This window comes from Panthera tigris, chromosome A1, assembly GCF_018350195.1.
Source record: "Panthera tigris isolate Pti1 chromosome A1, P.tigris_Pti1_mat1.1, whole genome shotgun sequence".
Classification (NCBI taxonomy): domain Eukaryota; kingdom Metazoa; phylum Chordata; class Mammalia; order Carnivora; family Felidae; genus Panthera; species Panthera tigris.
Window position 1 is genome coordinate 170,105,301 of NC_056660.1, and position 25,379 is coordinate 170,130,679.

Genomic DNA, 25,379 nt, shown 5'->3' on the forward strand with positions numbered 1-25,379 from the left:
ATTTGGTATTGCTGGATACACAAGGGAGGGCAAGAAGAGGTGAGACCAGAAGAGAGAATGGCACCAAACAATCTCACATGACACACTAAGAGAACTGGGTCCTTCTCACTGTCATGGGGGTAGTGAGGGATAGTGGGGCTCATGGGGGTAGTGAGCACCGAGGACAGACCTGGTCAGGTTTCTATTCAGAATGGTGATTGTGCTAGTAGAAAGGAGGAAGATTGAAAGGAAGTGAGCCGAGAGGCCTAGATGGGGATCCTCAATGCAGATGGAAATTATGAAGAGATTGAAATTTATTTGTCAACTAGAAAGCATTCTATTCATGTGTGTACTATTCATATAAGATATCACCATTTTTATATGATATTAAAATGCACAATTTTCCACCTCTGCCATCAAGATGCATTCTTTAGTCCATGGGTTGTCATAGTTAAACAGTAACAGCTTTGCTTTTCTTTTCTTTCTTTCTTTCTTTCTTTCTTTCTTTCTTTCTTTCTTTCTTTCTTTCTTTCTTAGTGATAACAGAATAATGATGCCTCTTAAAATTGATGGTGTCTTTGACACAGTGAAATAGAATAATTATCATGGACTTTTGACCATTAAACTGAATTTTGAAGCAGAGAAGTGGAATATATTCTAGGAAGTGATAATCCCACCTATATCTCTGGAAAGGAGCCTTTGTATTTGCTTTGGTTACCAGTTATTCCTATTTCCTGAATGTTCATTAAATCAGGGGAGGCAAATATGTATGCCACAGGATCTGGGAAGTTATGTAAATACATAAAGCTACTAAGGGGAGTACAGGTCCTCTCTAAAAATCATTTACTACTCTGGTCTTACCAACTACTGCTGGACAGAAATTAAAAATTAATGTTTCCAGATTCAAGAGAAGTTGGAAATCTGAATTTTTTGATAAATCCCTCAATATTTATATGTTGGCAAGACATTCAACATTTAAAAAAACCCTGTGCAGGCCAAACATCTGTGTGTTAACTAAGCTACCAGCCTTGTCCCTGCTAAGCTTCTTATTGAAGGAGTGATCATACTGATATCTAATACTTACAGTTTTGTAATATTAAATGCTAGATGTTGCTGAATGTCAGTGACAAGACTAAGTCATAGCTGGGAGAGATGAAATCTCTTCCTTGTCTGTAGCAACCATCTGGTACAGCTCCCAGCCACATGGATCCTTTAGAAGCAGTCTCAAGGTCTGTGATCTGAAATGGGTTTGTTGTTTTGTCCTAAGATATGTCTGTTTGATCATCTATTCAACAGGAAAAAAATCTTGGCCACAATGTTTTGACATAATAAAATTATATCTCATGCCTCAAAATTCCTTTCTTCTTCAGAAACAATAACAGAAGCTATTGATGTTTAAAAGCTTCCTGGAATGCCAAAGGGAATTTCTAAGTTCTGCCTTTATGGATTTATCATTCACTAATCTCCTTCTAGCACAAGCTTTGTCAACATTTGTAATGCACTGTTAATAAATGCATAAAGAAATAATACATTGTTTTTCTTTTTTGCAACAATAATGTCTGGTTCAAACTTGGTAAGTTGATAAAAATGAAGACTGTAAGGGAGAAGTTCTGCTCTGGCAATGATGGAGTAACAGGTACTACATTTATACTTCTGTAAATTACTGGACATAATGCATGGGATAGTTGTTTTTAGACACTAAACAGGACTTTGGTTCTGGAGAGAAGAGAAACACAAGGTGAGTACCACACTCACCATGGTTCTCTCACTGGGGACAATGTATAGTGAAATTTTACGAGACCAAATAGGATCAACAGGGTATCAGAGAAATAGGCATGTACTTTTAGAAGACATTGGATCTCTGGCCAAGCCAAGGTGAGAGACTTTACTGAGAACCTCAGATATTTGGTTGAAATCTCAACAAGGTGATACCTTGGGAGTATAGACCACACCCTAGAGCAAGGACCATGACATTGGACCAAGAACAAAAAACAAATAGATTTGCTCTAACAACAAATAAAACCAAAGTGGACAGGATCAAAAAGATTTGTCCACAATTCCACTGCCAGCTATTGAAAAAGGCAACTCTTTTTAAAAAGAAAATAATATAATCCAGACTCCCTAGTATGTATCATTTAAAAATGTCTATCAAATAATAAAAAAATACCTAGACATTTAAAGAAGTAGAAATATGCATCTGTACTCAAGGTGGGAAAAAGCAGTCAATAACAGACTTTGGAGATGACCCAGATGTTGGAATAAGCAGATGAGGAGTAGAAAACAACTACAGTACAAACACTCAGGAACATGAAATAAAATAGTTACATAATGTGTAAACATATGGGGCATCTCAGAACAGAAATGGACACTATAAAAAAAAAAAACCCTAATGGACATTTTAGAATTGAAAAGTACATTATGTCAAATTAAAAATTTATAGGCTTAAGAGTGGATTAGAGGCCATAGAATAAAGAGTCAGTAAACTTGAGGACAAATCAATAGTAGTCATCCAATTTGAAGAATAGCAAAACAGTTGGAAAAAGGAGCAGAACCTTTGCAATCTGTGGGAAAATATCACGAAGGCTACTATACATGCAATATATGTCCCAGAGGGAGAGGAGAGAAAGAATTGGGCAGGAAAAAGAGTTTAGAGAAACAATAGGTGAACGTTTTCCAAATTTGGTAAAGAGACTTGCAGATTCAAGAAGCTTATTGAGCAGCAAGCATAATAAATGAAAAGAAAACCAAACCTAGGCATATAGTCAAAAGCCAGAAACCAAAGGTAAAGATAAAATCTTTAAAGCAACCAAAGATGATATGATATATACAAGGAACAATAATATGAATTATGGCTAATACCTCATCAGAAACAAATGGAAGTCAGAAGACTGAATACTTTTAAAGTCCTAAACGCACGTGCAGGTGCGCGCGCGCGCGCGCGCGCACACACACACACACACACACACACACACACACACAACCTGTCAGCCCAGAATTATACATCTAGTAAAAAAATTTCTCAAGAATGACAGATAAATAAAGACATTTTAAAATAAATGAACACTGAGCAAATCTATCGTCAGTGCACATGAACCACAATTAATGCTCAAGAAATTTCTTTGGACTGAAGGAAAATAATACAAGATGGAAATTACGTTTTATAGGAAGAAATGAAGACCATTAGAAATAGAAGAATATAGGTGATAGGTAATGTAAAAAACTTTTTCATTCTTATTTAATATCTTTTAAAATATCTAATTATTTGAAGCAAAATAAAATCATCGTGGAAGTAAAATACATGAAAACAGTAGTTCTAAGTAGGATAGGGAAGGAAGGGAAGGTGGTAAATGGAATTACTATGTTGAGATTTCTGTATTTTACAGCATTAAGCAGACTATGAGCAGACTATAACAAGTAAGGGTATATACTGTAATCCTGAGAGCAACCATTACAAAAAGTAAAACAATAAGGTATACCTTAAAGGCCAAGAGAAGTATAAAATAGAATACTGGGAAAACTATAATATTAAATCCAAAAGAGAGCAGGAAAGTATAGAAAAAGTAACAAAGACCAAATGAAACAAATAGCAATGTGGATGACTTAAACCCAACCATATCATTAATAATGTTTATTGTAAATGAACTACTCAAATTAAAAGGCAAAAAACAAATAATCCAATTTAAGAATGAACAGAGGAACCAAACAGACGCTTTTCCAAAGAAGACATCCAAATGGCTAATAGGTACGTGAAAAGATGCTCAACATCTCTAATCACCAGGGAGATGCAAATCAAAACCACAATATGATATCACCTCACACCTGTTAGAATTGCTATCATCAAGAAGACAAGAGACAAGGATGTGGAGAAAAGGGAACCCTTATACACTGTTGGTGGGAATGTAAATTGATGCAGCCGTTACAGAAAACAGTATGTGGTTCCTTGAAAAATTAAAAATAGAATTACCACGTGGTCCAGCAATCCCACTTCTGGGTATATATACAAAGAAAACAAAAATCAGGATGTTGAAGAGAGATCTGCATTCCCTTATTCATTGCAGCATTATTCACAATCACCAAGGTATGGGAGCAACTTAAGTGTTCATCAACAGATGAATGGATAAAGATGTTTATTTATGTATGTATGCATGTATATATGTATGTATGTAGCCATGAGAATGAAGGACATCCTGCCACTTGCAATAACATAGACAGACCTTGAGGGCATTATGCTAAGTGAAATAAGTCAGGCAGAGAAAGAGATGTACTGTATATATCACTTATATGTGGAATCTAAAAAAGCTGAACTCAAAGAAACAGAGTAGGATGGTAGTTGCCAGAGGCTGGGGAAATAGTCAAAGGTTACAACCTTGCACTTATAAGATGAGTAACTTCAGGGGATCTAACATACAGCTTAGTGATTATATTTATAGCATTATATACTTGAAAGTTGCTAAGAGAATAAATCTTAAATATTCTCACCACAGAAAAGAAATGGTAATCATGTGAGGTGATGGAGATGTTAAACTAACCCTACTGTGGTAATCATTTCACAATATGTAAGGGTATCAGATCAACATGTTGTACACCTTAAACTCAGACAATGCTATATGTCAGTTACATCTCAATAAAGCTAGAAAAAATAAATTATGGCAAACAGTATACAAAAACAGTAGCATATATTGCATATTGAAATTATTAGGCTTAAGTGAAGGTGTGAAGGTTGGATTAAATGGATATATGTAAATATAGTAGACATGTTGTAGTAGATGATATGGAATAGAAGGGAATGGGTCAGGGAATGGAGAAGAAAGGTGACAAAAAGAGCTGTAGCTATCCTCAGAATGTATGGTGGCATTAAACAGTTGATTGGAAATTCAGTTCCATGTGTGCTACAGGTATGCACACACTCATTTAAACAGAAAAGAAAAATAATAAGTCTTCATAAAGCGTTTGGTTAATTGATTCTAATGGCTAACATATGAGGCAGTAAATATTTTAAAGCAAACAAAGGGAAGGACTGAGAAGAGTATCAAGACCTTTTATGTCCACAGTATTTATTATCACATTGCTTTTTTTTCTTTTTCTTTCTTTCTTTTTTTTTTTGTCACATTACTTTCTAATTGAAAACAAATACTTAAGGCAACCTGATAATTTGAGGCTGTTTTTTTGTTTGCTTTTTTGTAGCTAAAATTCAGCATTTGGATTCCAAAGCTTCTTAACCACTTACTTTATCTTAGGGCAGGGGTTTTGTTAAATTTTTATAACTAAAGGCATCATATTTAAGCCAGTCCTTGCAGAGATCCAGGACTAGGAACAAAGTCACACTAGGTGCTGAAAGTAATTGTTAATGGGGGTGGGGGGGGGCGGTGAGAAACCGGACGCTCACCAAGTAGAGAATATAATAGTTCATGCTTTGAGTTGGGGATCAGAAGTGAAGAGTTAAGCACTTGCCAGGATAGATCCTGAAGAAGGGGGTATAGGTCAGGAATTAGACATAAAAGACTGGGTATAGAGCAAGCTAAAATCAGGGTGAAATGACAAATGAGACTGTCAAGAAGACAGTTACAAGAGTCCTGCTAAGGCCCCAAGTAGGAAGATGGGTCATGGCCCTAATAACTGAAGCAGAGTGCTTGCCCTTGCCCCCTGCAGGATTTAACAAGAAAAGGGAGAGTGTAGTTGTGGATAGACTGAAATTCTGAACCCAACCTTATTAAAACCTTGGGCTTCTAGCACTTCTTTAAAATCTGGGGTTTACTGTCATTCCTTGACATGATATTTTTGAGATTTACTTCAGGACTGTAAAATTTAACTGACTTGGAAAACCTCCAGGTCTAATAACAACTTTCTAAATTCTAAAGGTTAGCCCATTCTTCAAGTTGTAGATTGAAAATGCCAAATCAGTAATTAAATCATTTCAGCAGCTTTTCCTCCTGTTCTTTGTTGGTTTAAGGTTCAGATCTTATTTTTGTCTTTGGTGACCGAAGAACATCTTGAAACACTTAAGTATTGAAGAGCATTGAGGGGTTGCAGCTGACAGGGATGCAGAACGAAACAATGAAAAACTGTCACTGCAATGGGGCAAGATGTGTGCTGACATTAAACATTTAGAGACTTTGACTCTTTCAGGCTCCTGTTCCTGAATATGACTCTACTTTCACCCCCAAGAAGAATCAATTTTGAGGTTATAACCAGTCTTCTTAACAATTCATCAAATCTAAAAAAACAAAAATCAATGAAAAGAACAGGCTTGTTAAATAATAGCAAGTCAATCATGTAGAAGAAATACAATGACATGTAGAGTTGCACACATTATGTTTTCAACGTATGATTGACAGTTCTTATAAATCACAGCCTTGTTCTTCAACCTTTCCCTAATGAGCATTCGGAGGATCTTTCCTGAAAGCACATACACATATTGAAAAAACAAAAAACAAACAAAAAAAACACTTTAAATGAAATGCAAAAACAAATGGAACAAGAAATCAATGCATTGAAATGTTTTAAAATGATTAATATTTTGACCTAACTATTAGAAAAAACATTCAACATTGGAAAAAGATAACAAAATTCTTTGGTTCCATTTCAAGACCCGTCCCATTAAAAAAAAAAAAAATGAAACTCATAACTTACTAGTCTTCACACACTTGACAAAGACCATTTTGAATGACTATGAAGTATATCATTACAGAGACCCCTGGGGCCATGCAGCATAGTTAACACCCCCTCCAGACTTCTCTGTTTTAAGAGATTCTGTATCTGAAGTTCTCTTGCATTTCCAAAGAGCAAGTTGTCAGTCTGATGGCAAGGGAAGCCAAGTTCTATTGCTTCAACCTCAAAATCACAAAAGTCCTAATAAGTCCTCCCGTAGAAAGTCAATCACTGATTTGTAGCCTTCCTTACTGGGAGAATGCCCATGATTCTAAATGGTCTTAAAGTTAGGCATTTTCATCCTAATTCTCTAAAACTTCCTGAAACATGGTTTCTTTCTAGAATTATATGAACACGTTTTAAGCTAATCATTTAATTTCAAAGAAAATAGGTTATACTTTAGAGAAATTACTTAAATGTTATTTTCATATAAATTTATTTCAGCTGTTCTGTTCTTTTTACTTAATCTTTCCATCCTCTAAAAAAAAGCAAAGTCATTCCTAAAATTGCAACTATGTGGGGTTATGGATATATTAACTAATCTTATTGTAGTAATTATTTTACAGTATGTACATATGTCAAATCATTACGTTGTACACCTTAAATTTGCATGTTACATGTCAGTTATATATCAAAAAGGTTGAAAAAAATTAAAAGATGTGTTAATATTAATAAGTCTATTAATTAGCAAAATGGAATCTCTTAATAGAGTCCTCATGTATAAAGAGTAAAAAATTAAAATAAAAAAAATGTTTTAGGTTATTTCTAGCATACTTGTGTCCTGAGGTTGATCAGTCAAGAATGTATTTTGTTAAAAATTTTTGGAAGACTTTTACTAAGACAGTGATTTATATACTGAAATTATTGACAGGTTAATTTAATGTGATAAGGAAATTAAGAAATGGATGATATTTAATATGTATCTTTTACATGAATATTTGAGTATATTAATTTTTCAATTGGTATAAAAATGGGTATAAGATATTTAGTTTTCTTCAGTGTTTGCAAATTACTTTCCCTTGAATTTCTTTTCCTTCCCTTTTTTTTTAAATTTCATGAGTTACCATTAAATAAACATAGACTAAGTTGAATGATATGGCCTACATTTTGGTAATTTTTTAAAAATCTTACCTTTGAACAATATGGTTTTCTTGGGAAGATTTTTCACTGTATTTTTTATCAAGGTATGATTACATATAGGAAGTTCCACCTATTTTATTCTACATCTCTACCTATTTTAACAAATGTATATAGTTGTATAACTACCACCACAAGATACACAAGTTCCATCATGCTAAAAAACTCTCCCATACTCGTTTGTAGTCAGTTCCTCCCTTATCTCTGAGAGCTAATCTATTTTCTGTCTTTGCAAGAATATTATATAAATGGAGTGACACAGCATATAGTCTTTTGAACATGGCTTCTTTCACTTAGGGTATTAGAGAGTCATCCAAGTTGCTGTGTGTGCACTAGTTTGTCCTTTTTATTTTTAGATAGTATTCCCCTATATGGATGTGTCACAGATCGTTAATCCATTTTCCAGTTGAGGGGTATTGGAGTTGTTGACAGTGTTTGATGATTATTAATAAGCTGACAAAAAGATTTGTTTTCAAGTTTGCGAGTGAACATAGCTTTCAGCTAACTTGGGCAAACACGTAAGAGTGAGTTGGATGGATTGTACGGTATTCTTAATTTTATAAGAAGCTGCAAAGCTGTTTTCCAAAGTGGCAGTACCATTTTGCATTCCCTCCAGTAGTGTATAGGTGTTAGTTGCTCTACTTGTTTGCCAGCTCATGGTACACACAGTCTCTCTCTTTTCTTTAAGGCATTCCGTTAGGTATGTAGTTGTATCTCATGGTGGTTTTAATTTTCGTTTCCCTAATGACTAATGATGTTGAGCATCTTTGTGCAAATTTTGCCACCTATATATTTTCTTTGGTGAAGTGAAGTATATGTTAAAATCTTTGGTTCATTTTTGAAATCCATTATTTTTTATTCATCGGCTTTGAGTTTCTTTGTAATTCTAGATAGAAGTCCTTCATCAGATACAGTGACTTGTAAAAATTTTCTCCCTGTCCCTGGCTTTCAAAGAGCGGATATTTTTAATTTAACTTAGGTCCAGTTTATTCATTTGTTCTTTGATTTATTGTGCTTTGGTTTTGTATGTAAGAAATCATTGCCTAACTGAAGGTCACAAAATTTTCTTTCATGCTTATTTTTTTTTCCCAAGTTTTAGAATTCTAAGTTTTATATTTATATCTGTGCTCCATTTTGAGAATTTTTTGGTAGAGTGTGAGTTTGGATAAACGTTTTTGTTTTGTTTTGCTTATTTGATGCATATGAGTATCCAGCTGTTCCAGCACTATTTATGTTGGAAAGACTGCCCTTTCTTCACTGAATTGCCTTTTTTACCTTTGTTAGAAACCAACGGGCCCTATATGTTTATAACTGTATCTGGATTATTTTTTTTTATTACCTTCTTTTCCATGTTTATTCTTTCTCCAACACTGCTCTCTTGATTACTGTAGCTGTATACTAAGTCTGGAAATCAACTATGTGAATCTTCTAACTTCGAAGACAATGTGTATTCTGCTGTGTTTGTGTAGTTTTCTCTTAATGTCAGTTTAGGTTAGTTTAGTTAATAATGTTCACTCGTGCCCTGGGGCACCTGGGTGGCTTAGTCAGTTAAATGTCTGACTCTTGATTTCTACTCAGGTCATGATCTCACCAGTTTGTGAGAGCTCGCCCTGCAGCACGGAGCCTGCTTCACATTCTCTGTCTCCCTGTGTCTCTGCTCCTCCTCCGTGCACACACTCTCTCTTTCAAAATAAACATGTAAATAATAATAATAATTAAAAAATAATGTCCGTGTCTTCTATCGTTGGTGATAATTTGTCCATTTATCCTATAATTTCCGGGGAGGGTGTGTTGAAGTCTCCAATTGTATTTGTGGATTTGTCTTTTTGTCCTTCAGTTCTATCAGTTTTTGCTTCATGTACTTTGAAGTGATGTTGTTAGGTACATACACATTTACGTTTGTTATGTCATGCTGGGAAATTGACCCCTTCATAATTAAGTAATTTCTATCTTCTATTTACTCTGAAGTCTGGCTGACATGATATTGATATAGCTATTTCTGCTTTCTTTTGATGAGTGTTTGCATAGTATCTCTTTCCTATAATTTTATTTTTAACATATATATGCCTTTATATTTAAATAGGTTTATTGTACACAGCGTATAGTTTGATCTTGGTTTTTCAATCCAGTCTGCTGATCTTTGATTTTAATTAATGTGTTTATAAAGTTTATATTTAATGTAATTACTAATACGATTAGATTAAGATCCACCATATTTTTAACTTTTATTTTTAATCTTTTGTTTCTTCCTCTCTCACATTTCATTTTTGATTATTACATTTTAGTTTCATTATTGATTCTTTTTTATTTACTGATTATTTAAGTTATTTTATTCATTGTCCTAGGCTATACAATATACATCTTTAATTAATTACAGTCTACCTTTAAATAATTTCATAATACTTAAGATGTAGTATAAGGACCCAACAGTATTTTTCTAATTTATTCCCCTCTTCTTTGTGCTGCTGTCATGCATTTTACTTTACATATGCTATAAATACAATGCATTGTCAATAGTTTTGCTTTAGATAGTTATCTTTTAGACAATTAAAAATAAAGTTGAATTTTATATTTACCTCTACTTATTCTGTTTCTAAAACCCTTTATTTCTTGTGTATATGTTATGTCTTCCCAAAGTTTTTAAAAATGCGTTGAAATTTTTCTTCTCTATTAGCACATACACCACCAGTTCCTAACTTTTCCTGACTCTGTTAAAAATGGATTGTGAATGGGCAGTAAGGAACATGTTTGATTTCTATAATTCGTTCATGCTTACTCAGAATTTCAGAATCATAGGATTATGTCATAAGAGGTCCTTTAACCTAATATTCAAAGTGTGACAGATTGACTTCAACTGATCTTATTTTAAGATTTATCGGAAGTTCTCTTTCTGAGGTTGTAACTTAAGCCTGCTTGGTCTATGAGCCTCTTTTGTCTCTATTTCATTGTCTTCCTCTCATGTGTAGAGAGGGAACATGAGGATCACACTGTCTGCTTTTTAATATTCTCTTTTTAGTATGTGTGTGTCTTTCATGTGTGAAGATAGTTATTGAGTCCTTTCTTGCCATTCCCCATTATACGTAAAACACATTCTGTACTTGAGTTTTTTATAGAGAGGTAGATCTACTTTTTCTCTGTATGTCTTTGACCACTTCTATAGTATTTTCTCCTGAACTTCTCACATAATCATTTTTGTTACGGCATATATAAATAAATGGTAACAGTGTTCACCAAGATGAAAGATCCAGAATCCTTGTGGGACTAATGTTGGCTCTGGGAGAATGCCAGGGCACCAAATGAATTGTTGTAAATTCACAGGGTCCCCTGTTCGCTTGCCCCTCTCCCTGGAGCCATATGGCTAATTTTACTCCAGACACATACTTCTAGGAAAGTTCAGGGACTTTGAACGAATTTGGTGGATGTCCTCCAAAAGCTATGTTCAGGTAGCATTCATTCAGTGTTCAGGTTTTGCTACCTGGACAAAAGCTATTTTCAGTAGCAAAAGCATTCAGTAGGCTCAGTTATGCCAGAGCCTACTGAATGCAGCAGCCCTGGGCATGTTATTTATATAGGGATGGGCCAGGAGGAAAAGAACAGAATGGAAAGCTAGAATTTTTCTGAGCAAACTGTATTTAGTTGTGAGGAAAAAAAAAATACTCTCAACAGTTGAGCTGGTCCTATGGAATAACTTATAAACCCTTGTCAGTTATGAGGGTAACTGCGAGAGATACTTATTTTCAAGCTTTCCCCTTGATTTCATGTCCAGAGCATAACATTTTCTTTTTGTCTTTTTCCCCCTCAAGGGGTGCTACATCCATTGTGTACAGATGCAAACAGAAGGGGACCCAGAAGCCTTATGCTCTCAAAGTGTTAAAGAAAACAGTAAGTTTATTTCATTATATAACGGCATCTTTAAGGGATCTGTGACCTGGAGAAGTCAGGAACCCTAATTCACAGGACAAAGAGGTCAGAGAATTGCTGTGTGCAGCTAACTCATTTGAATCTTTATTATGAGAGTGTAGCCAAATCTGTTGTTTTCTGATGGAAACTGTGTGCCTCTTTGAAAGCAACTGGATCTCAGATTGGGTGTGGTTGTTGGGGATAAGTGTGGTAAGAAAAAGCACTTAGAGCTGGGAGATAGAACTTGCTTTGTATACCAGTCAAATTTTCAGATATATCTGTGTGTGTGCATGCGTGTGTGTGTGTGTGTGTGTGTGTGTGTATTTTATGTGTATATAAAATCTCCAATCACAGTTTTATATACTAGAAAATCTTGCTGTTTAAAAATACCTAAGTGAAATACAAATAGAAGTATTTGTGAAAGGAGTCATCAGCTTCTAAGTTGATTTTCAAATGTTGGGTTTGTTTTGGTAGAGTGCAACCAGACTAATGTTATCGTTTCAGGGACTGAGACTGCTCATTTAAGAAGTCTCTATTTGAAGAAGGAGGAAGGATTGTGTTTTCTTATTGCCTCTTCTTGCCATATACTTGTAGATGAGCTGAGGGGGCAAAGGTACTTAGGCTCATCTCTAATGAGTATGAAATGCAGCAGGTGAGAGTTCATGATACAAATGGCAGCATCTAACACTACCTCATGGTAGTTTCTGCACCCCGGGGAGTATTTGTCACTTTAATGCCCTACTGGCACTCTCTGTCCCTAGGGAATTTCCCCTTACAAAACCACAAAAACACACATTCTTCCTTTCTCAAATTCTATGTGAACACATATGTGAAATTTATATACTTCTGAAAACCCAGCTGTAAAGTATGCTGAGGAGAGAAATACAAATTTTGTAGTCAAGTAATACCTCTTTTAGGCCAAGGGATTTTTTTCTAAAGTCGGCTTAATATCACCAGCTGTTTATGTATATTGTCTGGCACAGGCAAATTTTAGAATCTCATATAATGAAGAAGAGAATAATGGCATGGGATTTTTTTCTATTGAGAAGTAGAATGACATTTTGAAATAATCTGTTAGAATTTAAAGTCACAGCAAAATAACAAAGAGTCTAATTGAAAAATAATTTAATAATTTAAATGGCAGTTGCTGCTATAAACCCTATATTCTGGATTTCCTACCTGGTGTAGGCAATGATTTAAGGTATTCCAGAATGTAGAGGAATCTTCTGATTGGTAAGTTTTGGAATTTTCTCTTAAATCAATTTCTTAGAGTCATAACATTTATTTGAATTAGGATTATTAAAATTTTATGAAATGAACTTCCTATTAAATATCTGCTTTCTATGAAAATAAGTTGGCATGCTCTAGCAGTGGTCACACAAGAAATGTTTCTGGACTTGGCTATCTTCTTTCCTGCTGGTTAAAAAAAATTGTCAGTAAAATTTGTAAGTGGTTATTTTATTTTCGTAGTTGAGGAAACTCTGAAAAGGATTCGCTGTATGAATGTCTAGGAAAAGAAATACTCAAAACTGACATCAGAGTGCTCAGAATCCCAAAAGACAGAGGGCTGGTTTAGAAAATATTGGATTATGTAAAAAATCTTTGAATGAATTGGAATAAGGGACAGGCGAAGACATTTGGTGAGTTTGTGACTCATTCATTGGGAAACTAAAGCTCTGGTTTGCCCTTGCTGTCTTCTCTTCTCCACCTCTGTTGTGGAAACATCTTCCCTAGAAGACAGGCAGGAAGAAAATGTGGACGGGAACCAAGTGTCAGATTGAGCTGCAGAGAGGTGCTAGAAGGCAGATGTTGTCAAACACAGTTACTGCTGTGCCAAATGGAATAAGAGAAAATCCCCTGGGGAAACCCAAGTTTTGAACGTCAATTGGGTGGAATCTCCAGCATTGTCTCCTAGAATAAACTATTCACAGAGATGTGTAAACAAGAGAAATAGCAGGCAAAATCTCAGAAAGCAATTGCCTCCAGTGTTTAATTTCATATAGGTCATGAAGATACAACTTCCTTATCTAAATGAAATAAATGAATGAAGCCTAAGAATCTATTTAGAGAAGAAAAGCAATGCAGGGAAAATAAAGTATTTTCCTAGTGAATTCAGTTAAAGATCTCTTTCAGGGCAAAGGGGGCTTTAGGGGCGCCTGGGTGGCTCAGTCAGTTAAGTGTCTGACTTTGGCTTAGGTCATGATCTCACGGTTCATGAGTTCAAGCCCTGCATCAGGCTCTGTGCTGATAGCTCAGAGCCCAGAGCCTGCTTTGGATTCTGTGTCTCCCTCTCTCTCTGCCACTCACCTGCTCGTGTGTTCTCTCTCTCTCTCTCTCTCTCTCTCTCTCTCTCTCTCTCTTTCTCTCTCTCAAAAATAAATAAACATTAAAACAAAAGAAAAAAGAAAAGGGGGCTTTAGAAAACTTGAATTATTTATGTAATCTATTTATTAGATTGAGCCATATGAGACTATTAAATCATTTTTTTACCTACAAAAATGGTAATTTTAAGGCACTTGCGGGGCTCAGTTGGTTGAGCATCCAACTGTTGATTTTGGTTCAGGTCATGATCCCAGGGTCATAGGATTGAGCCCCGTGTTGGGCTCAGCTCTGAGTGTAGATCCTGCTTAAGGTTCTCTCTCTCTCTCTCTCTCTCTCTCTCTCTCTCTCTCTCTCTTTCTTCCCACCCCTTTTCCCCTACCCCCTCTAAAATTAAAAAAAATTTTTTTTTAATGGTAATTTTATGTGGTTCAACTAATAACTTTGGGACCACTATACTGCTTCACTTGTAAGTTCCTCAGGTCCTCATTTTATGACTGGACATAAACCTAAAAGGTCTGAAAGATTGTCTGTCTGTCTGCTTATCTATCATCTATTATCAGCCAGCTGTGAGAATTTCCTGGGTGTGGTGTAATAAACTGCCCCAAACTGGAAGGCTTAAAAGAATGGAAATTTGTTCTCTTAGAGTTTGGAGGCCAGAAGTCTGAAGTCAAGGTTTTGGCAGGGTTGACTCTTGGTGAGGGCACTGAGGGAGAACCTGTTCCATGCCTCTCTCCTTGCTTCTGGTGACAGAAGCCTGACTTGCAGATGTGTCACTCTAATCTCTGTCTCCGTTGGTACATGGCCATCTTCCCCCTATGTGCCATCTCATCTTCCCTCTGTGCATTGTCTGTGTTCAAATTGTCCTCTTACAATGACACCATCCCTACTGGATTAGAAGTTGGCCCTGCTCCACTATGACATCATCCTACATTAACTACTTACATCTACAACAACCCACTTTCCAAATCAAGTCACTTTCAGAAGTGCTGGTAGTTAGGACTTCAACATGTCTTTTTTTTTGGAGGGGGGCACGTTTGTGCCCATTATATGATCTATAAGAGAACACTTCTAAGGTGAATTTCAAAACATGCCATTCAATATTTTATCTGAAGATGAGTGAAACTTATTATCACATTCAAGAAAGTTTAATAAACCTAAGAAAACTTACCCAGGTTATAGGTGATTAAATTCACATATGAACATTTTTAAGTCCAAGAAAGATTTCCCATCTCTTTTACAGTTAATTATTTGATGACAATTATCCTCTCTCCCAGGATCTGTTTAAATACTTTTTCAGGACCCAAATTTATTTTATGGCAATATTATGTACTTTTCTCGCAGCTTCATATTTGGGGGAGGATTTAGTTTACATTGGCAATAAGAGACTTACTCCCAATTCATCATTGAGAATCCATTAGGCACTCACATATCTGAGTGATAGACAACAACTCTAATTTACCTATAGGAAGACAGACTAAAACACCAGCCCTTCTGGAGAAATCCATATCTCTTTGGTGGTCAGGTACAGGACAGACTTAATACTGATAATAAACCTAAAGTGAATTGTTGTGTTTAGGCCATTGGGTATTTTAACAAATAAAATAACTTTATGGGAAATAAACATATAATAAAAATATTTTTAATTACCATATATTTTATATATGGATATAATACCATGCACTTTATATATAGATAACTACATTTCTTAGAATTAGTATACATTAAAATACATATCGAGGTGCCTGGGTGGCTCAGTCAGTTGACTGTCCAATTTCAGCTCAGGTCATGATCTCGCAGCTCATGAGTTCAAGCCCCACATAGGGCTCTGTGCTGACAGCTCAGAGCCTGGAGCCTGCTTCAGATTCTGTATCTCCCTCTATCTCTGCCCCTCCCCCACTTGTGTCCTATCTTTCTCTCTCTCTCATATAAATACAAACATTAAAAAATTTTAAAAAAGACGTATCAACCAAGGTAATAATGTCTGCAACTTACTTTCAAATAGTTAAACAATAAAAAACTATGTGTGAGTATGTGTGTGTACATAAGGGGAAAGAAAATATGGAAAAATCAACAATTACTGAATTTAGGACAGTATTTCATGCTGGTATTTCAGCATTTTAGTATATATGAAAATTGTCATACCAAAAATTTGGGTTAAAACATACTTCAACATTGAGATCCTATTTTTCATACCTTAGCATTTCTTCTGGCCATTCAAAAAGCATTTCTAAATCGTGCAGTTTCTAATTGTTATGATAAACATCAGTGACTATCTCTATTGTAGATGTACTGAAGTGCCAGAAAACAGAAAATTATAGTCAAATCAACTTTATACCTGGACATTACCAGAAACAATATCCATTCATCTCATTCTGTCATTATAATGATAAAGCTTTGGGGACAGTAAGAGGAAACAAGAGAGGGAAATGAATTAAAAGGCTTTTGTGGTCATGCATTTGTTTAATTTTTTTTCCACTTAGAATTAATGGTCCTTGTACTGAAGTAGTCATCAAATCTCTAGGAGTGGCTTCCATACTTACCTCTTAAGAAAAAGGTAGCCTGTTTTGTAAATTTTTTATTTTGAAACAGTTACAGGTTCGCAGGCAGTGCCATATCTTATTGCCCATAAGTACTTCATTACCTTGCATGTAAGAACTAATTGATTGGCAGATATCAATGGGATTTTTACTGTGAACTTTGTAAAACATGAGTCAATGGTGAAGGAAACAAGACTTTTTTTCCTTCATGCCTGAGCCCTTCATCATCTCCATTTTTTTGTGATATTTAGAAGAAATTGAAGTAGAGAAGAAAGATTTACTAAGCTACTTCCTCAGATTAACAACTTTGGGGCATTAAAGGATTCTGATAGATACAGCTATTAGGACAACCAGTGATTTACAAGGTAGAACCTTTTTACTGATATTACATGACTTTTGAATATGCTGAACTTAAAACTACATAAAATGAGAAAAATAGATTCAAAAAAGTGTCAAAATTTGAACAGATTAAGCAGATGGAACCTTCAGTTTGGACTGAATTTTGCTGAGTTGAAAGGAATCACAACTTTTGAAGAATGGCATAGTGATAATGTAGTTACTATTTCAGGAGAGAGTCACATGCTTTACCTTTCTTCCTTAGGAGTACATCCCTGAGGGTATATCTAAATAGTGGCACTTCAGCCCTATCAATATGGCTTATATGCAAGAGCTGATTAAGATTTAAGAAAATTATGCTCCCCAATCATTTATAGTGTCCCCAGAATTTTAGGGACAAATATTTGAATTCTAGAATTCAGGTGAGATTTCCAACTGTGTGGCTCAGCTCTTAGTAGAGATTGCATTCATCTTACTGTAAAATCCATGCCCTTTCATGAAATACCCAGTACTGAGTCTAAGAATTAATCTCAGCCTGTAAATTCAGAATTTATGACTTTGAGAGCCAATCTCAGCATGTCAGTTCAGAATGCGTAAGTATTCTGACTTTCCTTAAGAATGGCTTGGCAGCTGCGGATTGTGATTATGGGCTCTGGAGCCAGACGGATGGAGTTCAAGATCACTTCTGCCAATTACTGCTTGTGTGGCTTTACAACAAATTATATAAATCTCTCAATCTTAGTTTCTTCATCTGTAAAATGGCTTTAAGAACATCTAACTCACGGTGTTTTCTAGTGAAGATTAAAATGAGAATTTGTGTAAAATATTTCTCAACACCCAGGAAACTTGTAATAAATGGGAATATTATTCTTATTATTAATTATAATGAGTCCACACAGATATTTTATATTATGATGGTACCACTTCATTCTATCCAATTCTAATGTTCTCATCAGTTTTATTTAAAACTGAGCACTAAGCAGTACCAGACATCCTGTGCAATACTGTATGAATAAGATTAATTATATTGTTTTTGGAGTGTTTTTAAAATTTCTGCTGAAAAGGGGTATATATGTTACTACCATTATCAATCAAATTTAACATGACACTAAATAAATATTTCTGATCCTATGACCTACTTAAACAAGTCTAGGATGTTTGTGATTGCTAGACTTAGAATGCTTTCAATCTTAGGGCTCTATCCTGGTTCTTACCATTGGAGCAATGTGACTAGATCTACAATGAAGAAGCTGTTCCAGGTCTGAGTTTTGTCATATTTTAGTTATTGTAATGTAAAGTTACCTATAAATTTCTGTAAAGGTTTTTGTTGAATAATTTAATTTACTAGAGAATGCCTTTATCTTTTAAAAAATTTTTGTAAGTGTGAAAAGAAGAAAGAGGCCTGTTACTGTCTTCTCATTTAGTTGAAGAACCACATTGTGATTTGCTAATCATTCTGTTTGTTAGTTTTTAATGTCTATTCATTTTTCCTTATATTCTTATGAGTTAACTATTGGAGTATATAAATATGTTGTGGGAGAATTTGAAAGGTTGCTCTGGATTAAACTGTAAAATATACACAGGCCTCCTCCCCAATTCTTGGTAGGTGAATCTTCAGGACATCTTCATTGCAGGAGATTTCTGTGTTCCTCCATTCTAAAATAGAGTTAATACCATTTATGCCACTGGATAAACTGAAGATTACCTGTTCTTGTCTCTTTCTACCTGGCCTTGGGGAACACACAAAACTGACCATGGGCCTTTCATATTCCATTTGTTATGATGTACGTGAGAGAGATGTCTGGGTCAATCTGAGTTAAACATATGCATCTCTTAAATGCTGCCATAGCCACTTTTAACCACTCATGAATATCCTCTAAAAGTGAAGTCAAGGTCACCTTTGGTCAGTGACGGAGAGTAAAATAATAAATCACTAGCTCAAATAGACTTTTTGGGCCCAATTGAGGTCTCCAAACACATTAACGAAAGTAACTTGCGGATAACAAGCTGTGTCAAGTGAAGTGAAACTTCTTTAAGCATTCTGTCAGTTGAAACCTATTGATTTTCATAGGAACTATTAAGCCAGGTTTCCTGGAATAGGAACAGGGATATTTCTATTCAGTTTGTGACAGGTAAATGTCTACAAGAGAAAAGAGGTAGTGGGGTGGAATGTTAAAACCTTGGCCTGGTTTGTATGCTTTCCCATTCAGAGATTCACTTTGAAATCTGAACATTCTTGTAGAGAATTAGTTGTTGAAGTGTGGTATGTTTTCTTTTTTGATAGAAACGCTGTGAGAATCTGTCTCAATTCAGCTTGCTTATCAGTCCTCTCATTATATTGAGCTGTCTTCAGGATATTTTGTTGCCTTTTAAAAAATAAACACCATAATTCAGACAAGGAGCTGCAGAGGGTGGTGGGAGGTGAGAGAGAAGGAGAGACTGAGAATATAGGCACGTCCCCGTGTGCTGTTGCCTGAAAGAAAACACACTTTGCAGTGACGCCATCCACTCAGGCTATCACATTTAAGCCTCTAGTACTTTTATAAGTAGTGGGCGGCTGGATCTGAAGTGATCTTCTTCCTTTAAGTGCAGTCTATGAAGCAGAAAAAAGAGATGCGTAACTAGCCGCAACAGAGGAAATCTTACAGGAAGAGCTTATGTTGCCATTCCATGGTAGAAGAAAGAGACTAGAAACTTCTCAGAGAGCTGAATCGGAAAGGCCTTGTAACCACAGGAGAGGTACTGGGAGCAGGGAAGTTGACAGAAGCCAAAGTCAGAAGATCAGAGGTGGGGACTGGTGCCCGATGGGCCACAATCAGAGAACTCAGAGGGCTGGCAGGAACACAGCCTACCAGCCTCAGAACAAACTTGGGATTTGTAGCTTGCAAAGAAGGGGAGAAGCTATAATATTAGTGTTACCAGGGAAAAACATTTCAATAAATTTTGATTTTTATATTTATAGTACCACATTGAATGATGGTCAAAGCCAACTAGACAATATAAAAAGAGAGGTGAGAAAGAAGGCAAAAAAAAAAAAAAAAAAAAAAAAAAAGGATCAAGTCATAGAACTCCAAAACCATTCATCTGCTAAAAAAGAGGGAGTGAATGACTTTGTGCAGAGGATATTAGTTAGAAAGGATTCAAATAATTTTAAGTATTGAATTAGCTTTCAACTGCTTTTTTTTAAAGTAAGAATTCTCAAATCAACATATGCCACTTCAGTAGTTTTAACAGTAAAGGAGCATAATGCCAATAAGAATGGTGCCCACATTTAATTATTAAATATATTTGGCCCTTTTCACATGTTAACACAAAGTACCCCATGGGAGTATCTTACTTATGGAAGTTTTAGAAAAGAGATGTGTCCAAAGTACACAATAGCATATAGAACTTGAACCCAGGGCTTTTGAGTCCCAAATTTTGGTCCTTTCTATTTATACCAGCTAGATCCTCATAGAAGAAAGACCAAAAAAGGACAAAAAAATAGTAGGAATGATCATGGTCCAGATCTGAGACTGAAACTGGATGTTGCTAATCTGATAAAGGATGAAAAAGCCTTTGTTGACACAGACACAGAGAAACTGCGTGCATTTCTAAGTCATACTGTGAAACAAAGGCAAATAATACTCCCTATGTGCAGAGAACACAGGCAACATATTTATTTTCCAAATGCTGTTAAAAGCTTAGTTTGATGAGTCTCAGCACACAATATTCAGTAACAAATGAAAGAAGAATCACTGGAGAGTGTGTAATATACAGACCACATGCCTTGCTTGGTGTGAATCTCTTTGCTCTTTGTCTTAATGGTAGATGGAATGCAGTGACCCGGGCTGTGGCTGTGTGTATGGAATTCTAGTTTCTTCTCTGCTGCAAGGATAAATTCGTATTTATCTCTACCCCAGAAATCTGAAAAATGTATCAAATGGATTGTTATATCTACAGTGCCTCCTCCCACCCCTACCACAAATACCAAGTTGTCATTGGGAGAATTTTTTTTTTTTTTCTGAGACTTTGGTATCAGAATAGTCTGGACTTATTTTTTCCATAATAACACCAGGACACATTTGAGTGTTGTGATCAACACTGTGTAAAGGTGGGGCATACATAATAAAGTACTATACACTGTGAATGATTTTTTTTCATCAATAAAGCAGATCCAAGATTACCATCCTCACCTTTTAAATTGTGACATTTTTATAAAGGGAAATGTGGATGAGTGTCAGAATTTACCTACCACATTTATATCTGCAAAAAAAAAAATTGAAATATCCTCTATTTCTATGACAATTAAAATTTTTCCTGAGACTGGTGCCACTGGATATGTGGGGTAAAGGTACTTAAAATTTCCAGTCCAAGATATCTTAGTTTTTTCTCATTTAAGACTCTCTTTTAGTTTAGAAGAGTTTCTTTAGGGTAAATGTTCAGTGTATGTTTATCCGTCTCCAAGCTGTTTCTCCCTTGTCCTATTCTTTTGATGCTTTCTTAAGTACTCCATGGGAGCATGGTGTCTACAGCAAGGGTGAAGTAACCCATGCACCACCGCCATTACCAGCTGCTGGCACCACTGAACACCTGACTGGGTGAGGGCACCAGCAGCTGTAGACAGCTGGGGATACATCATAGGGTTGAATAATGGTCAGACAGTCAGGGACAGGACCAGACCAGCCAGGCAGCACAAAGTCAGAGATCAGCCCAGCCCATGAATCACGGGCCCCTTTCCACTGCCTTCTCTGAACCTGACAGTCCTGGAAGGTATCAGAGGGGGAGCAATGCTAGGACCATTATCATGGAATGTTGTGCATGTCTACCCAATTACTCATGCATGGGACTTTTAAACACGGAGCCACTTGGCCTGGAAGAGACTTAATGGGAGTATATGGAAGATGAGCACATCACTCTAAAGTAAAAGATGTTGAGAAGAACTGAGCTGACACACTTTAGCTTCCGATTTCTGGAAGCATTTGGTCTCTTCAGAAAAGCGAAGCTCTGGGGTTAACTCATGTTAAGATGTTTCTTCAGCAAGGGAGCCAAATCCAGAGACACAAACACTGCCCTGGAGCAACACCAACAATGGAATTTTTTTCAAACCTTAAATCATTAAGATTTCTACTCTCTATGGGGCATCTGGGTAGCTCAGTCGGTTAAGCATCTTGGTTTCGGGTCAGGTCAGGATCTCACGGTTTTGTTGGTTCGAGCCCCACATTGGCCTCCTCTGTGCTGACAGTGCAGAGCCTGCTTGGGATTCTCTGTCTTCTCTTTCTGCCCTTCCCCACTTGCACTGTCTCTGTCTTGAAATAAATAAACTTTAAAATTTTTTTTTAAAAAAAAGACTTCTACTCTCTCTTTCTTTATGACCCCAGCCCCAGAGCATGATTATATTGCTTTTGGGGTCATTTAAAATCTTTTTTGTCAGTAACATATCCTTTTTTTTTTTAAGGAAGTTTTTAGCATCCTTGAACAATATTTACGAGCATATTTGAAAGTCTTAATTATCTTAGAAAGAACAGTTAAGGAGCTAAAGCTTCTAAGAATGTCCAGGTATTCCCCTATTCAAAGCATACTCTCATAAGGAATTCAATCTCAAGATGTAACTGATGAGATTTAAAATACTAATGTTTATAAGAGTATTTTTTGTTTTCATTATTTGAGAGAGTACAAAGTCATCAACTTCTTAAATATCTAATTAGTCAGTTTTATAACCGATGGATGATCACTTGTTTTAGGATTAAATGGATAGCTCAGGGTCTCCAGGGTATACACTGTTCTGCCCCACACTTCACATGGTTTGAGAATTGTGTACCTGAATCATTGCTGTCAAACTGAAAGAAATTTAAAACCAAAACTGAGTTTTGTGTTTCCATCCTTTTTTGGTACTTTTAAAAGTACTTTGAAAAGTACTGCCTTAGTCCTGAGAGGAAAATACATTGCAATCCAGGCCTATCTCAAGAAACAAGAAAAATCCCAAATACAAAACCTAACAGCACACCTAAAGGAAATAGAAGCAGAACAGCAAAGACAGCCTAAATCCAGCAGAAAAAGAGAAATAATAAAGATCAGACCAGAAATAAACAATATAGAATCTAAAAAAAAACTGTAGAGCAGATCAACGAAACCAAGAGTTGGTTTTTTGAAAAAATAAACAAAATTGATAAACCTCTAGCCAGGCTTCTCAAAAAGAAAAGGGAGATGACCCAAATAGATAAAATCATGAATGAAAATGGAATTATTACAACCAATCCCTCAGAGATACAAGCAATTATCAGGGAATACTATGAAAAATTATATGCCAACAAACTGGACAACCTGGAAGAAATGGACAAATTCCTAAACACCCACACACTTCCAAAACTCAATCAGGAGGAAATAGAAAGCTTGAACAGACCCATAACCAGTGAAGAAATTTAATCAGTCATCAAAAATCTCCCAACAAATAAGAGTCCAGGACCAGATGGCTTCCCAGGGGAGTTCTACCAGACGTTTAAAGCAGAGATAATACCTATCCTTCTCAAGCTATTCCAAAACATAGGGAAGGAAAACTTCCAGACTCATTCTATGAAGCCAGCATTACTTTGATTCCTAAACCAGACAGAGACCTAGTAAAAAAAGAGAATTCCAGGCCAATATCCCTGATGAATATGAATGCAAAAATGCTCAGTAAGATACTAGCAAATCGAATTCAACAGCATATAAAAAGAATTATTCACCGTGATCAAGTGGGATTCATTCCTGGGATGCAGGGCTGGTTCAACATTCGCAAATCAATCAATGTGATACATCACATTAATAAAAGAAAGATAAGAACCATATGATCCTGTCAATCAATGCAGAAAAGGCCTTTGACAAAATTCAGCATCCTTTCTTAATAAAAACCCTCGAGGAAGTCGGGATAGCAGGAACATACTTAAAGATCATAAAAGCCATTTATGAAAAGCCCACAGCTAACATCATCCTCAATGGGGAAAAACTGAGAGCTTTCTTCCTGAGATCAGGAACACGACAGGGATGTCCACTCTCACCACCGGTGTTTAACATAGTGTTGGAAGTTCTAGCATCAGCAATCAGACAACAAAAGGAAATCAAAGGCATCAAAATTGGCAAAGATGAAGTTAACCTTTCACTTTTTGCAGATGACATGATATTATACATGGAAAATCCGATAGACTCCACCAGAAGTCTGCTAGAACTGATACCTGAATTTAGTAAAGTTTCAGGATACAAAATCAATGTACAGAAATCAGTTGCATTCTTATACACTAATAATGAAGCAACAGAAAGACAAATAAAGAAACTGATCCCATTCACAATTGCACCAAGAAGCACAAAATACCTAGGAATAAATCTAACCAAAGATGTAAAAGATCTGTATGCTGAAAACTATAGAAAGGCTGATGAAGGAAATTGAAGAAGATATAAAGAAATGGAAAGACATTCCCTGCTCATGGATTGGAAGAATAAATATTGTCAAAATGTCAATACTACCCAAAGCTATCTACACATTCAGTGCAATCCCAATCAAAATTGCACCAGCATTCTTCTCAAAGCTAGAACAAGCAATCCGAAAATTCATATGGACCACAAAAGGCCCCGAATAGCCAAAGTAATTTTGAAGAAGAAGACCAAAGCAGGAGGCATCACAATCCCAGACTGTAGCCTCTACTACAAAGCTGTAATCATCAAGACAGCGTGGTATTTGCACAAAAACAGACACATAGACCAATGGAATAGAATGGAAACCCCAGAACTAGACCCATAAACGTATGGCCAACTAATCTTTGACAAAGCAGGAAAGACTATCCAATGGAAAAAGGACAGTCTCTTTAACAAATGGTGCTAGGAGAACTGGACAGCAACATGCAGAAGATTGAAACTAGACCACTTTCTCACACCATTCACAAAAACAAACTCAAAATGGATAAAGGACCTGAATGTGATACAGGAAATCATCAAAACCCTAGAGGAGAAAGCAGGAAAAGACCTCTCTGACCTCAGCCATAGCAATTTCTTACTTGACACATCCTCAAAGGCAAGGGAATTAAAAGCAAAAATGAACTACTGGGACCTTAGGAAGATAAAAAGCTTCTGCACAGCAAGGGAAACAACCAACAAAACTAAAAGGCAACCAATGGAACGGGAAAAGATATTTGCAAATGACATATCAGACAAAGGGCTAGTATCCAAAATCTATAAAGAGCTCACCAAACTCCACACCCGAAAAACAAATAACCCAGTGAAGAAATGGGCAGAAAACATGAATAGACACTTCTCTAAAGAAGACATCCGGATGGCCAACAGGCACATGAAAAGATGCTCAACGTCGCTCCTCATCAGGGAAGTACAAATCAAAACCATACTCAGATATCACCTCACACCAGTCAGAGTGGCCAAAATGAACAAATCAGGAGACTATAGATGCTGGCGAGGATGTGGAGTAACGGGAACCCTCTTGCACTGTTGGTGGGAATGCAAATTGGTGCAGCCGCTCTGGAAAACAGTGTGGAGGTTCCTCAAAAAATTAAAAAT

The 25,379-nt window shown here is 36.0% G+C and overlaps 1 protein-coding gene across 1 annotated transcript in view; it reads left to right on the top strand.

Moving 5' to 3' along the window:
• The window catches only part of CAMK4 (calcium/calmodulin dependent protein kinase IV), a 213,346-nt gene that overhangs the window by 91,400 nt on the left and 96,567 nt on the right, over nt 1-25,379 (top strand). Inside the window, exon 3 of the mRNA XM_007094096.3 lies at nt 11,568-11,646. Within this exon, the coding sequence (XP_007094158.2) occupies nt 11,568-11,646 (79 nt within the window). The remainder of the gene's footprint in view (nt 1-11,567; nt 11,647-25,379) is intronic.